General features: G+C 42.3%; 1 protein-coding gene across 3 annotated transcripts in view; it reads right to left on the reverse strand.

Moving 5' to 3' along the window:
• The window catches only part of RASA3 (RAS p21 protein activator 3), a 133,731-nt gene extending 116,699 nt beyond the window's left edge, over nucleotides 1–17,032 (reverse strand). The window contains exons 1-2 of one of the 3 annotated variants that reach the window (XM_064407899.1): nucleotides 16,920–17,032; nucleotides 13,154–13,268 (exon numbers count right to left, since the gene is read on the reverse strand). Coding sequence is in view for 1 of the 3 variants with exons in the window: in XM_064407898.1 (XP_064263968.1) it covers nucleotides 12,164–12,218 (55 nt within the window). In the remaining 2 variants the exon portion in view is untranslated. Of the gene's footprint in view, nucleotides 1–4,320; nucleotides 4,340–12,163; nucleotides 12,452–13,153; nucleotides 13,269–16,919 lie in introns of those variants that run through there. The other 2 variants (XM_064407898.1, XM_064407900.1) reach the window with 2 other exon arrangements.
• Nucleotides 17,033–17,900: the final 868 nt, after the last annotated feature.

Genomic DNA, 17,900 nt, shown 5'->3' on the forward strand with positions numbered 1-17,900 from the left:
ACTAATTCACAGACATGTAAGCTCTTACTTGGTTCTAAGCCCTTCCTGGATAAGACATTCTTGCCTGACCCCATTTCATTCTGCCACTGTGCATGGTGTGTTAAGCACAGAACTTATTCCTTTGTGTTTCCCAAAGCAGTGTGCATGGTAGTGCTGAAGTAGAGACTCCACCTCACAAGCATCTGGTACTTCTGGTTATATCTCAAACAGCCACCAAACATTAAAAAAAAAAAAAAAAGTTGGAGACAGTACAACTAAACCTGAATAAGATTCCATTGGACAAGGAGAAAAATACACCTGAAATTTCAGAGATTCACGCTACACAAGAAAGTGAAGCCCATATTCAAGAGCATGCAGTACAAGTTACTTCCAGGAGTATATTACCACTTCCCATTACCAGAGGCAGGGCACCAGTATACCAATAATTTGAAGATGTTAATAACTTTAATAACAACAACATTTTCCACTAGACTGTTACAGAGACTAGTTATATTTAATACTAAAGCCGGCTTTAAAAGTAATTCAGTTCAATTTTTTTCCACTTTCAAACTCCCAACTTTCTGGAATACTGTCACAGAATCAGGTGTCAGAATCCACTAATTATCAGCCTGTTAGTGTTTCACTTTTACTGAAATGATTTTGCTCTATTACAACATTCCAAATTCCCCCAGGCACTTTTTATTCCCTGTCAAAAATCACAGAATCACCATTCAAAACCAGACAGGCAGGCGTATGGCTCTGAATAAAAATTAGCTTTTTTCCTCCCTCTCAGGCAATTTTGCTTAGTAGGCCTAAAAAATAAAAAGCCATGGGGGAGTAGGGAGAGGCACACTATCTCGAAATCTAGTTCCTCTCAACTCTTAACATGCAACACCAATTTCCTGAAGTCCATTGCAAGCACCACCCCAGGGAGCACAGAGGTTGGTTCTACACATCAGCAGGAGAGAGAAGGGACACCAAGACTTCCCCCAGCTTTAAACAGGGCTGGATTTGTGACCATCGACCACAACCTCCTTTCCAAACCGTCCTCATCTCTGAAGCACCTATGCCTATTCTGCAGCAACTACGTGGAGCTCCTGTTAGTGGGAACTCTGGTGTTCACAGTGGTCAAGCAGAGTCATCCAAGAGCTGCTGCCCCTCAGCATGCAGCAAAATTAATTATGTGGAACAATCTAGAAACACAGGGTAAGACAAATATTTACAGAAGTAAGACTAGTTCTGGTCAACTTCTACCTTACACTTAGGGCAAGAAATGCTAATAGAGCACAAATGTGGTTCTTCAGGTATCTTAACAATTTGAAATTTGAATATTATGCAATATCAGCTAAAGTCCTAAACATGAAATATCTACACTGTAAACGTGCCTACAAGTTTATAAAGAGGAACAGGCCCAGAACATTTGCAGAAATAGCTGATGGGTCCTTTCTCTTATGTACCAGGGAATACTTTACACAAAACGCAGAACTTGAACATTATGTTCCTGGAGGTAAAATGCAACTTATCATTTGAGGAACTGAACTAATAGGTTAATGAACCAGTGCTGCAGGGATAAGTACTCTGAAGGATGTCTCTTAGGACAAGACTTGGTCTAGGCTACGGAGAATTTGCATAGATCAAGACAAGGACCTTACTGACAGTTACAACAGTGCACAAAATTTATGGGAACACCACTCCTCTGACTCAAGCAGAGCAGGTGCAAGTTTTTTAGGACCTTTACTGCATCCCTGAAAGAGAGCATCATACAGTCCAATAGCAACAATAATCCCCTACAGAGCAAAATGGCTTTTGGGTTTACCAAATTCTCAGACACCCGGAGCAGTACAGTTACCTTTATGTAAGTGCATAAGATGTGAGAACCTTAAAAATGGTTCTGTACCCATATAATATGCTGATAGACACACAACTGCAGGAGTTTCATAATTCTGTCACTATTTTCACATACCTTGTGGGGAACAAGTAGCTCTTCCCTCAGCTCCTTACAATATGTGGAAAAAATATAATGTGCAACTACCTCCATGTACAACCTATTTCATGTAATCAGTTATATATATATATATATATATCATCTGCTGTCACGGACATTTGAAAAAAAAATCAAAGGAAGACAAGAAATTGTACCAATCAGATCTGTAGAGGAGCGACAGGTCTCAGTGCCATCATTCCTTGCTTATCTTTGCTAAAATGTACTAAAAGCAGCTAAAAAGAAGATAAATATTTCCCCAATATTAAGTTCTCCATGAGGGCAAATGCTGCCATTTCAGAGATATCCACAAATCAAAAATGGAAGGGAAAACAAATCAGCAAGTGTATTTATAAAGAGAAAAAACAATGCTTCCAATGTAAGTCTCATTTTAAGAGCAGGTGCTTTGTGAAGAAGTTTTTCAACATATATTGTACCACTAGAGTTTTCATGACTAGTAACAGCATGAAGAATGAAAGCTGCAATCCCAGAAACAGCCGGCAAATGGCAACAACAGAAGAGCAGACCACGGGACTATGAAGGACTTGCATTTGCTCTGGAAAACTTGGGGCAGCCACTCAGATACATAAAGTGTTCATAAAAGCACATTTTATTTCAGGAAGAACAGAAAAACTACTTGCAAAAAAATGAGAGCAATTCTGTGGGACAACTGCATCTCTCTCTTTTTTACTGACTTGGAATTATCTGCAACAATGCAATCCCAACCAGTAAATCTAACTTAAACATGGCTCTTTTGGAGAGGACGGATTGATTTTGTTTTAGACACACAGAACTCTCACTTTGTGCCACAGTGTCAGAGCTCAATTTTCCAAGGCTGTGCTCATGTGTTCTATAGCAGTCACCAGCCTTTCAAACCAGAATCGAAAAGCAACTGTAGGATGTCACACCCTGTGTCTCCTGCAAAATAGATCTAATTTTCCATTACAAACTGGTGATTGTTCCTGGGCAGGGGGAGGGAGAGAGGGAGGGAGGGAGAGAGAGAGACTAAGAAAGGCAGCTTTTGTACTATCTACCACATTTTTCTTCTATTTCTACCACCCTCCTTCCTACAATTCTACAAGCTGAACGACAGCCAGATAAATCAACGGAACTATTTTTCACTGAAATAAGACAACAAAACATCTGAGAAGTTTCAAAATACAGTTCAATTTCACTGTTCAACTAAACCGTTAAACACAGGCACATATAATTACCTTTAAGAACTCTCTAATTGGTTAAAAATCCACATCTTAGAAGATGCTAAGAGAAATAGCTTTCAGAACGTTACACTGTAGCTCTCAATGAAACAGGAAATGAGGAACAAAGAAAGGAATTTCATAGATTCCAGATGTACTCTAACACCAGCTGGGAAATACAAGCAAGAATCAACTCCAGCCTTGTAAAAAGCTACCACTAACTGTTTTCTTCTAGAGTTATTGAACAAAAGTAAGTAGCTGTAAACAATTTGTAAACAGAAATATTTTTAGAAGGAATTGGAAACAGTAATAAACTTCTTCACTTCCCTCCTATTTTAAGGAGTTTAAAACTCAGCCACCAGTTCATCTGGATTTTTGAGTTTTTTAAACATAAGAAATCTGTATAAACAGTCATAACAGAAGCACAACTGCAAATAAAGTATTTCAAGTTGTCCATTTTCCAATTCTTGGAATATTAAAGCTGAATCAAACTCAAAAGCAAGGAAAATTTTAAAAACAGTACAGTTGATTTATATTACATGCCTTCCATGCAACGGTGCAACTGGAACTGAATGGAATTTAAATTTTCAAATTGCTATAAAACAAATTATTACTCACTTGGATTTTTTTTATTCCTACATCTATAAATTTAAAAAAAAAACCAAACCCAAAAACCACACTCCAGATTAAAAATCCTGAAAATAAAACTCCTTCACAAGTTCAAACACCCTTCTGCTCCCTGTGTAACACATCTTCAATGTTTCATCTTCCTTTTTTTGAAACACAAACTCAGGCCTTTCAATGCAAACTTCTTCTAAATGGATTTTGAAATCTTAGTAACAAGCTTAGAGAAAAACAGACAAGTATATTTCCTCCCAAAGTCACTGTAACATATGAAAACAAAGCTTAAGCATGAAGCACGCATCTTATGGAACACAGATCTGTGTCCCCCTCCTCCCCTCATCACAGAAAGAGTTGTTCTTCCCAGCTTTGAGACTCTTCATTCATCTGTTGCACATGGAAGAACTGAGACACTTCATCTAACATTCATCCACCTACTAGCAGCATAGAAAAGTACATTCATATTTATGCAAATTAAACATTGCATCAAATGCTAGCTGTTCAAACCTATCTGTCATTCTGAAGGAAGAGAAGCCCTCTTACCATCACATCACCCTAATCCATCGCAGTCAGTGGCCATGCAGTCACAGCTACACACCTCAGCAACATTCCGTTGTTGGGCTAATGAAGGGACCTTCGTTTTGCCCCAGTGCTCCCTGAGAGGTAATAACACACAAATGCACAAGTCTCTAGCAAAGTAGAAAAAAATTATAATACTTCAGAGGTCTGGAATGAAAACTGAGCAGCAGAAACATTAATCAGAAGCCTCAAAAGCCTTTTCAACATTTGTGTTCTTCCCTCAAGAGACCTCAAAAACACAGATACACTGTATTTTTTCTCTTTCAGGCAGAAGGGGGGAAAAAACCCAAACAACCCTTAAAGACCTCAAACTTTCCACTGAATATATGAAGTGTTTTACAGTTGGCAATGATCCATTAAAATTTGAAAAAGGAAAATAGGGAGAAAATATTCCAGTTCTCCATAATTTTGAAGCTTCACATCTCACTTTGCAAAACTTTCACCCAGAAAGTCTTCTATAGGAGGAAAACAACATGTGAAGTTTCAGGGAAGTTCCTTTCCCCCTGGTAGAGGTTAGGATGGGAGAGGAAGGAAGTTAAATTTGCTTTGTTTTTACTCCAAAACAAAGCTTTTATTTGGGTCCTAAATTGAGTCACCAGTCCACCACGCTGAAAAAATTCAGACACTGCTAAAGAATAGACATTTCATAAGGTTTAGCAAATGTCAGTAAAATCAGAAAGTTACAATAGGCAAGTCCACAATCAGCTTTTCAGTTAATTAAAATATAACTTGTTATTAACTCCAAGACTGAGCTTTTCCTTGGTGTAACCACAAAACATAAAAACCTCCAGTACTAGAAAGTTTAAAAGCACAGCATTATATCTTACTAATGTGTGTTTTGACTGTTAATATAAGCCTTAGGTGACTTGCTCCCCAGAAACATTAATGGTCCACTAGCACACACATCAATTTTCCTTTGACATAATTGGCTGAACATTTGTTGGTCAGATCAATATGAGCAATGCAACTGTCTGATATTTACATCTTTTACAGTATGCAGCCAAGTCTACAAGCCTGTAACTTTATTCTAGGCTTCTTGCCCTCACAAGAGCTAGCTGTAAGATTTATTCTCCAAACACATCCGTTTGCAAAGTGCATTGTAACAACATGAGAAGTGTTAAGTACTCCTTAACAACCCAAAGTGGATTTTACCTCATCCTTTCCCCTCCCCCATCTCCTCCAAGAGAAAAAATTGCTACATGAGATACTCAAAGACTTAATTCAACTCTCACAGAAGTGCAATTACTGGCTTTAACATAATTATTCCTAATTTACACTCCTGTAACGAAGATCAGTCAGTGAGAAAGGATAGAGGGGAATTTTAACCTGATTAATACTATCAAAGGTATTTCTAATGTATTTTCTAATCTTGGTGTAGGCAGCCTGTCCAGTGTTTACATAAGGTCTTCCTTAAATGGGAGCATCAGTGCAATAAATGACTTCATATGATAACAGAGTGTTTAACAACATAACTGCATAAATAGAAATCCTGCTTTGATGGTGAGAAAAGACAGAAGGAATTACGTTAAGCATAAATATGATAATCAATGTCAGGTGCCTCAGCTTTAAAAAACAAGTGTGCGATGGAGAAATGGGGCAGCATGTATGACTATTAATTAATACTAACTAGAACACCTAAACTTTCATAAACAGCTAAGGCTGTTTATGAACTGAGTGTGAGATTCAAGTAGTTCTCAAGCAGAAGGTCAGAGATACAGATACACCAATTTGTCAGATAATCCTTTTGCTGCTCTCTCTGGAGTTTTAACATTTATTCTGCAGAACAGCTGAGCAAGCTGGTGTGTACTGGCAGCTAACAAACACAGCACCATCAAGAAGTAAGGAAATAGTAAGGAAAGGGAGCAAACTGAAGAGCACAGAAGTCTGACCACCAGACAATCACTTCCATGAAGAGACAAGACAATACTTCTCATGAGACAGATTAAATAACTGTTCTTTCAAATGCACCAACTCCAGAAAAATACCAAAAAACCTAACAAGTTTGCTTACTGACATCAGAAGGCCTGAGCATGTTTGTTTAACAGATTCACTCCTGTGAATTTACCTCTACACAGTCTAAAATCCAAAACAGATGGGCTTCTACTCATATATGAATCCTTCTCTACTTAAAAGAGAGTAAGGCTATGGATAGAATGCTATGGAGTTTGGTAGCAGGCTGGCAGCCCCAAACACAAGCGTCTTCTATTTCTTCAAAACTACATTTACTGCAGCATTTTCCACTGCTACCTCTGTTTCCTCCTCTCACTTGCAGAAAATATGGTCTTGCTCCAGCCACGGCTGTTCTTGACAGCCCATAAACAGCCAGGGCACTCTGCCTCTAGAAACAGCACTGGACCCAGACCTTTTCCATTCAACACACTGAACACAAGCTGGTTATAGAATACAGCCACCACCAAATCTAGCAATGTCAAATACTGAACCAGCAGTGACAAATCTGCATAATTTATTCTGCACCTTCCATGGCCTATGAGACTCAAGCCTTAATGAGCATTTCTACAGTGAATCAATAAGAATGTTAAGGTGCCACTTTATTTTACGTATGCAACATCAGTTTAAGCTGTACTTGTTAAATTTTAATGTGAAGAAAAAATACTGAGAAGTCTTGAATATATTCAGGGTGAGATGCAAATAGCTTTTCTTCCTTTCTTTTCTTCTTGGTCCTCTATCTTTGAAACACCGGAAAAAAAACCATTGTTATCTATACAAGAAACATTTCACACTTCCTAAATAATTTTCCATATATATATATATATATAGTGAGAGAGAGAGAAAAGTACCTCTCATTCTAAAAATATCTATTCCACAACCTTGTGCCCCATTTAAAGGGGAATAAATCCTTTTACAGTATTATGCAATGAACATATTTAGTCGTAATTACTTCTACAAGTAACCACTTAAGGCACTAAATCCCAGCAGACAACATTAAAAGGGACATCTTCTCAAGACAAAATGGATTTCCCTGAACAACCTTACTACTATTAGACTTAAGGGAGACCTTACATTTGTCAGGGACAAGATAAACTTCTTCTTAGCCTGGGAAACACAGACATCTCTCAAACATTTACTCTGTACCAAGTTTAATGGTGGAAGTCTGTAAATACCTTCTCTTGGCAATTGACCTGCCTAAACACCAGTAAACTAGCACTTAACCAAGTACTTTGCCTGACTTCACCCAAGACTCTCAGTTTCACAAGTTTAACTGCTTTCACAGCGTCTTAAAACTACATAGCTCTCCATTAATTAGTAAAAAAGGCAGACTAAGAGGCAAAGAGATGGCACATCTACTGACCAACCATCCTCATTTTGTCAATCGTACATAAACAAGGTCTTACAGTTGCTAGAAAATGGGGTGAGTTTAGAACAGGGTAAGCTATGTATGAAGCACCAACCCACATCAGGTAGGAGCCAACTTTTATCACAAATATTTCACTGCTTCATGATTCTGCTCACAGTGCTAAGGACAGCTTATGCCACTGGAATTCTCACATTTTAGACTAAGGCCTCAACACCTTGTAATCACACAAAATGGCCCTTTTAAAAGGTGATAAAAGAAAGATTTAGAACTTCATTAATGTCTTAAATTGCAAAAAGCGTTCACAGTGCACAAGTGGATTGTTATTGTCTGTCAGCTCAAAACTACCATAAGCAAAGGGTCTTCCTCATTATATTACAGCCCCAGTAAACTCTCAGTCCGCAACATCCTCCTGCCCCAATTACTACTTTCAAACTATCAGACAGAACTATAACAAGCTCTACTACTGCTAGAAAAAATACTATTTTAAAGCAGAGCCAAATGCCCCTAAGTATAACAGTACTAGATTTTAGGGACATGAAAAGCTTGCTGAAGTGAAAATTCATAAATGAGCTGTTTCTTTAGATTTTTCAAGTATAAACAATTTCACAAAGTAAAATCTGGCAGCAGGTTCTCTGCTAGCCAGCATACAGCTTTCAACAACAGAAACACTAAACATGAGCTTTTATTTTTTCAACTGAAAGTTTAATAGTTGATGCCATTTAAGGAGAAAAAAAGTAGCAACTAAGTACAGCATATTTATTAAATATTAACAGTACAACAAAAGTAATGTTGTCAAGCAGAAGGACTCTTTGTAGTTTTTCCAGCCAATCATCAGCCATAGAGCCTTATGTTGTTTCCTTTCAGGTTTTGAAACACTGACTCATGGAAATATCAGCACTGCACACTTCCTCAAAGTGGCAATCTTATAGGAAGTGTTTGTTTAGTCTTACATGACACATTGTTTTGTTTATGTATAAGGGATTCCGGTAAAAATAATTTTCAATTAAGGAAGAAAAAGACATAAGCACAATGGTTTCAGTTATGGGAAGCCAAAATAAATCAATTTCAACTAGACATCTGAACAGCACATTCGTTAACACAAGTACTACTTTTTTCTTTCTACTGTACATTGCTGCCTTGCAACACGAGCAGAAGTTGCCAGGCATTAACTTCTTTCAATTCAACTAACCACAAAAGAAACTGGACAAGAGGTAGCACAGTAACAACTCCTCTTAACACTGGTACCCACATCAACAGTGCACACTGCTGCTCCACAACTTCAGCATCTCGGTGAGACATCTTTAGGAGGTGCCACACCGTTGTCGGGTCAACTGAGTGAGGCAAACACACAGCTTCCTGCAAAGCTTAACTGCTTCAACACTTTCAAAAAAGGAGACAGATGGCTCAAGCTAAATCCAAACATGACTGGAAACAACACTCCACAGAACATGGAAGGACTTAAGAGATCCAGAATGTAATAACCCACCTAGCTTAATATGGCTGATTCCATGCAGCCTATCAGTCCCAAAAGAACAAGTTATACAAGCAGAAGAAAATGCCTTCATCTATCTGCAGCTTCTTGGAAATACAGGACAAGCCAGCCCCAGCAATACACTACATTAGGGCATTCTGACATCTCTAGGCTACAGATGTTTTGCACAGCCAAATGCCTCCCAACTGCATCCACCTCCCCATTAAGAGAGGCATGCCAACATGGGCACCCACTCTGTTTGCATTGATTCCTCAGTGAATCAATACTACATTTTATGCAATTTATTCTAAGGCACACCTGTATATCAGTGTCCCCATTCATGATTTGCCAGCAGAGGTGCTACAGAGAAGGAAATGCCTTATCAGATCAAGCACAGAATATCTGAAAGTCAGAGATCAGACAGAGCTTGGCTACAAAACAAGCTCCCAAAGAACAGAACTGACCATTTCCTCAGCATGATAAATTGAAGCAAATCAACATGGAAAATTACATGCCCTCAAAAAATTACCTTTTTGAGGTATTGCCCTCAAAAAAATACCTTTTTGCCCTCAAATAACTTTTCTCTTAACCCGTTCACTGAAAGACTAAAGACTCCTGTCACTAGAAAAGAGAGAAAACTACAAGACACCCACGAGAATGGGAACTGCTAAAAGAAATGTACTATTGGCAATAGCTGAAAAAAGTAGTGTCCCTCCAATGTTCACCATCTTCTCAGTGGTGCCCAGCAACAGGATGAGGAGAAATGGCCATAAATAGAAACACGGTTAAGTTCCACTCAACATGAAGAACATCTTTACACTGAGGGTGGCAGAGCACTGGAACATGTTGCCCAGAAAGGGCAGTCTCCCTCTCTGGAGACATTCAAAAACCACCTGGACACTTTGCTGTGTAACCCATGCTAGGTGACCCAGCCTTGGCAGGGGTTTGCAGTAGATGACATCCAGCGATCCCTTCCAACCCTAAGGACTCCGCGAGTCCGAGACCTCCCTTCAGACCCAGCCACGGGACTTTCTGCAGGGAGCCTACAAGCTCCACATGCAAATTCTAGAAGATCAGGATTGCTTTAGGAGCCCAATCTGATTAGAAATACTTCTTCAACCCATCAAAGCAATCCCGCCGCTTCCTATTTTTGTGAAAACCTCCCAAGAGACAGTCGGCTCCAGAGAGGAGTGTGGTTTTGCACACGGGGGGCAGAAAGCGCCGGGGCCGCTGCCGGGGCCGCGGGCGGACGGAAGCGCTCGGCTCCGCCCCCTGCCGGGCCGCGGCGGCGCAGCGCCGGGCATTGTGCTCCGCATCCTCCGGGAAACACCTCCCGCTCCGACCGCACGAGCCAAGCGCCGCGCTGCTCGCGGCTCTTCCTCTCGCTGTCCAGCCCAAAGAACAGCGGGGATCTTTGCTGCAGTTCTACAGCAATCAAGTGCTTAGCTCTCACAGGGGCTCCGCTCCGACAGCTGAAGTCGGCAGCAGGATTAACTTCACTCCGCGACATTCATCTCAAGACTTGTGCAGCTGCTATTGTATCCGATCTCCTCAACAGTTCAAAGAAATTCCCACACTCTCGTGACTTCAGCCATTCAGGTATACGATCACCAGTGTTTTCTTCTCAAGAAAACCCCAACTAATCAGACACAAACAGCTTAGCCACAAGTCACCATCCTACACGCAGGATGCGCTCTTAGCCCTTTTACCAAGAATCACCAGATGGAAACAACTTGCAATATTATCACTCGCATGATGTTCGGATTTCTCCCTTGTGCAAAGACCTTTTTCAAATTCCCCTCCCCTCTTTGAAAAGAGACAGAGAGCAAGTCTCCATCCACACTCTGTAATCTTACTGAATCTCATTTCTGGATGTATACGAGAACACAACTTTTAGTTGATATGATAAAATCTTAACTCTCAAAAACTGCTATCACTAAACTACCTGTTGACAATTAACGAGGAAACGATCCTAGCAATGGTCTCTTTGAAATGCTAACGCCACTGTCCAATAATGAGATTTTCTACGTAATCTCACGTTTCAGTTTCATCCAACGCGCCAGCTGGAGGCTGCAAATTTGCTTCCGAACGCAGGGAAACGCAGAGGGATATTTTTTCAAGAGCTTTATTAGGAAGCCACACGCCCTCGGTACCCACCGCTGTGAGCCCGGCGCTGAACTTCGCCACTTCCCCTGGAGCTCGCAGCCCCATCCCGGGGAGGAGAACCGCTCGCTCCACATGTGGGACCGATTGTCTTACGGAAACGAGGGATTTCCCTCCCAGCCGGCACACTCAGAACTCGACCAGGGAGAGTTTAATCCGCTCGCTGACATCTGTCGCTTACTTTCTAATAATGTGGTTTGGAACTCGCTCAGCACAAGAAGAAGAGCGAATCTCCAAAAGCGCGACTCGGAGGAAGCCGTGGGGAAGCGGCAGCAGCCCCTGCCTGTCCCCCTCGCCGAGGGAAGGGGCTGACACCGCGGCTCCTGCACACAGCCGCTTTTGGGCCGGCTGCACACCGGCTTCGCCAGCGACACACAGCGCTGACACTCGGTGGCCGCCTTCAAACTTTTTGAGCGCAGCTTAGCAACAAAAATGAAAAAGGAAAAAAAAAAAATCCTAACAAAAAAAAAAAAAAAATCCAAAACCCGCGAAGTCTGCCGAATACCCTGCGCCGCCCGGGCTGCCGCCGGCGCCGCTCGCCTGCCGGACGCGCGGCGCTGCCCGCCCGCCCCGCGGCACCGGCCGCCTCCCGGCACCGGCCGCCTCCCGGCACCGGCCGCCTCCCGGCACCGGCCGCCTCCCGGCACCGGCCGCCTCCCGGCACCGGCCGCCTCCCGGCACCGGCCGCCCGCCCCGCACGGCCCCGCGGAGCCCCCCCGGGCCGCGGGCACCGCCCGCCCCGCCGCCCGCAGCGCTCCCCGGCGGGACGCGGAGCGCCGGGCAGTGAGAAGGGACGCTCGGCACCCCGCCGCCCTCCGCTCCAGCGGGGCTCCCCGCCCGCTGCCCCGCGCGCTCACCGATTTTAATCCTGACGCTCTGGAAGACGCGCAGCCCCTCTTCCTCCACCGCCATGGTGGTGCTGCCGCCGCCGCCGCTGCGCCTGACGCTCAGCAGTGCTGAAGCCCCGCCGCCGCGGAGGCGCGGGGACCGGGCAGGAGGAGGCAGGTGAGATGCTCCGCCAGACGGGAAGGAGGGAGGACGGCCGGACAGCTCGGGACGCGCCGCGACCGGGCTGGAGCGAGCGAGGGACGGAGCGGCCGCGCAGCCCAGCGGAGCGGAGCGCCCGCCTCCCCCCGCGGGCTGGCAGCGCCCGCCCCGCCGCCGCCCCCTCATTGGCCGGCGGGGCGGCGGCCGCGGCGCTCATTGGCCCGCTGCCCGCCGCGGCGGGGGGAGCGCGCGGGGGCAGCGCGGAGCGCGGCAACAGCTGGAGCGCGGCCGCCCCCCGCAGCCCGGCCCGGCCCGGCCCGCAGCCCCGGCGGCAGCGCGGCCCGGGCACGGCTGGCAAGGGCCCGAGAACGCCGTACTAACGCCGTGGCCCCGCTCCCTCCGGCCCGGAGCAGCCGCCGGGAGCAGCCTTTAGCGTCATGGCGAGAGAGAAGGAGGGAGGGATGTGCAAGTCCTCTTTCCCACACAGCCATAAAGAGAGGGCTCTAGCGATGCCCCAGGTTGAAAGCCATTCATTAGCGAGGAAAAGAAGTCCCGTATTAAATAAACAAACCCGTCTGGGCGCTGGGAGCAGGCCAGTCTGTCTTCCTGGCTCCACTTGATCAGCGGCAAAGCTGGCTCTACCTGATTGCACGGGCAGAGCAGGGAATTCAGATTTCAGACTTGCATGATTACACACTAAACAGCAAGAAATAGGACCTGTGTCAGCGTTCAGTGCCAAACTTCGGGTCTTGTAAAGTCAGTAATTGAAACATGTCTTCCCTAAAGGTCTGGCAAAAGCAGAGCACAAGGTTCAGTCTACAGAGATTACGTTATTTCAAAAACTAAAAAAATCAGATTACCTTTGGTGCAGTCACAATCACCCTAAAGAGGCTTGGAACATCCTTATGCAGAACAGCCCAGGCACACCACAGTTCAACGTGTCTGATAAACACAATAAAATGCCCTTCCTCAAGCCTGCAAATAAAAAAAAAAATTAAATACTTTCCTGTTCTAGCTCTAATTTCAGGAGTGATAGAAAGGCAAACTCACTGAGGACAATCTATACATGTATTAAAAGCTAGTAATGAAGAACAGCAAGAAATCAGAAGGCAAATCAGTCACACGCAGTATGAAGTCTGTACCAAAGAGGTGGATGCAAACCTGATGAAAACAGTTGAGCAATCCATCATTGCTTGAATCATGGAAGGTACAACTTATAATAAATACCCTTTATTTTAAAAAAAATATAAAAAATTGAAATATAGAAGAGCAAATGAAAAGTTGGGAAAGAGCTACAATAGTAGAGGAAGTCAGCTTGTAGGAAAGCCTGACGAATCTGAGTTTTCCCACACAGGTATGAGCCTAACTGAAGGAAACTGGCAAGCTCGCAGCCAAAAAAGGAAGCAGTGAGTTATCTCAAGGAGCTGCCTGACTTTACTGTGTCTTCCTTGTCTGCATAGCCAAGTGACATATGTAATTTGATAAAAATACTTTTACAGCACAGGACTCTAAAGAGATTTTACAAAGTACAGGCTTCCATTTACCAACATCCATGCTGTAATTCCTTCTTCCTCTCTGTAATATGCCAATGTCCTCTGTAAACTCATTATACCCATTCCACCATGTGCCATCTTTTCTTTTATAATGATCTCATCTCACTCCCAGCAACTCTTCAGCTCCTCTGCCTGCTGGTCCATCACATCCCAAATGATACATTCAGTGCTCCCTGCCCTAATAACCTTTAGCATTTTCTGCACTATAACCCAAACTTCAATTGTCACAATACTTCTGATTCCCCTATTTTTGTCTCACCTTCCAGCTGTGCAAGAGGCAACACAAGCAGCAGTCTGAGCAGAAATTACAAGAATGCTGATCAGAGAGCTCACGTTTTAAGAAGGACATTGACTCAGACCAGCTAACCTGATGTTACCTCTCAGATGCTGGAGGTGACAAACAAACAATTTTGGGGTATACATGTCTGTTTAACACTCTGTACATACTCAGATGTAGAAAGGAATATACAATATCTGTTGCTTTTGCTCCTTCACCACACATGCACATTCCTTGAACATATTGGTACCAAATAAATACAAGCCCACTGGGCCATCTCACTGAAGAACAATGGCAAGAACCTGTTACACACAATGCTGTACACAGGCACAGACAAAGAATTACAGCTATAAGCAAGTGGATAATGTTTAGCTGTAAGCAAAGGTAAATGTATCCTGTGCTTAGGATCTTTATAAATCTTCCTCAACAGCATCAGGGAGAAACCTGCGTCCATGCTCTAAATATTAGGGACATCTTTAATAAAATATTTTACTTTTGTGTTTGCTACATAAGGACTTCAGCTGGCCTCATTTCCCTGTTGGAAGCTTTTCTTATCTGCAGAAAGTTGACCCCAAAATAGTAATTTAAAAAAAAAAAATCTATTTTTCAATTTTCTTCCCAGCATTTGCTGCTGTAAGAGTTGTTCTCAGCAGATCCTGAACAGACTATCCTTCCCAGTTTGCCATTGTGTTCTTTCCAGATAGTCATGGCATTTCTATCTATATCCTTTATGCCCAGAAAATTAAATAATATATCTACCTATAATTCAGTCTTTGTATGTTCAGGAAAATCAAGCTCTACATAAATTCCCCACCCCTTGGTGTGCACCCCAATTTGCAGTCAAAGCCCACCATCTTAAACCTAATGTCATTTCACCCAGCTTAAATTCACCTTGTAATCTAAGGTGCTGATTTTCTCCCACGCCCTAACCTGAAGTGTTGCTTGCAACCTCACCCTGTGCTAATGCTGGTCTCACAAGGGTGTGTGGTGTAACACATTTGTTGGTCAAAAAAAATACACTGTCACTGTCATACTCCCATTTGTATTTTGTGAAAAACCAGAGGCCCATAAGCCATGATATTTGTAAATTCTTTATCCACCATCATAAGCAACCTGATTAGAAAGCATCTCAGTCCAAAGGTGTGGTTAGGGCACAGTGGCATGCTGGGCACCTTTAGGAATGCATACCTGCCCATGGCTATACTTCCAGGTTATTTTTCAGGATTGCTTAGCTTCGCCAAGAGCACAGATATGTCCTGGAAAAGTATGGCAAAATTTAACCATAAAGCCAGCCTTTCCTGTGAAATGCAGTGAAGCACTTCCACACTTAAGCATAACAGAAACTACCAAGATGCTTACAGAATTACTTAGCAACAATTGGAACAGACCAACATTTAAAAATGTCAAAACACACAAAAAATTAGTAAATAAAAAACCAGTGTATAGCAAGAAAAAAATAGGGAAAAAAGCTGGCACCTTCTTGGACTTTTTACCATGGAATAAATTATTATTCCTCACATGAAAATCTACAAATGGCTGCTTGCAGCTCTGTGTAGCTGTCCAGCTACGCTTCTGGTTTTCCACCAGATCTTTTCTGCTGAAGCTCTTTGTCAGTGCTTCTGTGTATCAGTGCGCTAGTTTATTTTCTGTTGGACCTTGTTTTCTTGACATACAGCTGAAAGTTTGTTGCTTCCTCTGTAATAAACTTGTCTCCAGATGTTATACAGCCCAACAATGTAAATGCAAGCACTGTTTCAAAATTCACATGAATATGTATTTTTAAAGATGTTAAACACAGTATAAAAAAGAGCCAAAGAGTGTGTGCTGCTTTTGCAATTTCTCCATTGCTGAAATGAAACCTCAGCAGCAGCATCATATATGTATGTCCATATTACACATACATATATGTGTAATGTATGTGCATATTACACATAACATGTGCAGGCAACATGAGGTAGGCAGCTGCAGCAGTCTCATCAAAAAAATCTAGGCAAAGTGAAATACTGCTTTTTAAGATGTGGATGAGTCTGTTAGTGACAATGTCTGTCCCAACTTTCTTCATCCAAGCCATATGGGTTTATATTATCAGCTCTTCAGAGGATTCTTGAATCTAAATTAGACTACAAAGAAGGTCATTTTCTGTGACTCATTTGTGCCAAGCAAGGAAATCATTTCCTCTCTTGATCTACATGATAGCTTTCTCTTGGGAGGAAACAGAATATAAGAAGCTCTCTAATCTCCTTTTGAATTATGCAAGAAACTAACAAAATATGAACCTTCTATCCCCAGGGTAGCACAAAGCTGCTACCTATATTTATGTGAAGGAACAACATATTTAAGACAAATCTAAGGAAATATCACTGTTATAAAAAGCAAGACTATGATGACTGAGATATTGTAATTGAATTCTAGAAAGATGTAGACAGTTTTAACTAATAATATCTGTACCAAGCCTAAAGGCAGCTACTATCCATGTCGAGATGCTGCATGATATGACAACTATGCTGACTAGGGTGACCCAATAAACATTTATCCTTGGCATAGTGAGTGGAGAAGCAAAGAAGTCTTTGTTGGAGCCTCTGCATCCTTTTCCCTCTCTGAGTGGTAAATTCAGACCTTGCAGTGATACCTCTCACAGGAAGATAGCAAAAGAGCTGGGCATTTTTGCTCCTGAAGTCCTACACCCAACCAACTGGTCAGGAAAAGTCTGCAGTCCTTCCTTCAGCCTCCATGCATAGTGAGATATGGCAGAAATATACTATGCAAGTAGGAAATTAAGACTGAGTCTGTGATTACCTGTGTCTCCCCAGGCTAAGAGTTCACATCTGATGTAGCTGCAGAGGAATGACGAAACAGTAATGAAACTGCTGGTATGATTAGTCTGGCAGAAAAACACTCTGGCCATTACACTAAATAAAAGAAGAAAAGAGAATGATAACAAGAAGAAACCTTTAATTAGCAAAATGTCAGCAACAGTGACAAGAAAGCACAGATTTCACAATAATACAGAAGTGACAACGTTTAATGGTAGGAGAAACGTGGGAAAGAGCATATACTACTGAAGTGGCTGTTACTGAGCTCTGTGTATGCACCAGTACATATGTATGGTACACTCACACACTGGATAAAAATAGATCTAGGCATCAGAATCAGGAAAACTGGGGATTGCATTGCAGTTTCTACACTTAAAGAAAGCCAAGATCTCCCCTGTGACCCCTAAGTACAGGAAGTAAAGTGCGTCTACCTGTTTTTCTTACTAGCTACCTTCAAAAAATCCCACATTTTTGCTGCTTGTTGCTGGAACATGGGGCCAGGAAGAGGCCAGAAGGGGGAAAAGAAAAATGGCTTTAATTACAGGAAAAGGGGGCCAGTAAGAACTGGTTGTTACAATAGCCAAGACAATACAACTAACACTCATGGTATATGGGGTTTTTTTAAACTTTTTATTTTTTTGCTCTTTTAATTCTTGTTCATCACTTCAAAAAATCTGTCAGTCTAGTTCTCTCCTAAAATATATATCTATGTTAAAATTCAAGTAATTTCAGCAGCAAGCTCATAACATTCAGGATTCCAATGAAGTTTACCAGCATGAAATACTTTCTGGTTAAACTTGCAAAAGCATTGTGTTCTGGGCCATATCTGATTTACTTGAGCTTATAAACTTTGCTATCCTATGAAGGCACAAATCCCTTTATCCTTCCATAAAATATGATAATGTAATAAAACTGCAATAAGATCTTACAAAAAAAATAAAATAAAACCAAAACAAAACATTAA

This window comes from Passer domesticus, chromosome 2 (genome assembly GCF_036417665.1).
Source record: "Passer domesticus isolate bPasDom1 chromosome 2, bPasDom1.hap1, whole genome shotgun sequence".
NCBI classification, from domain to species: Eukaryota; Metazoa; Chordata; class Aves; order Passeriformes; family Passeridae; genus Passer; species Passer domesticus.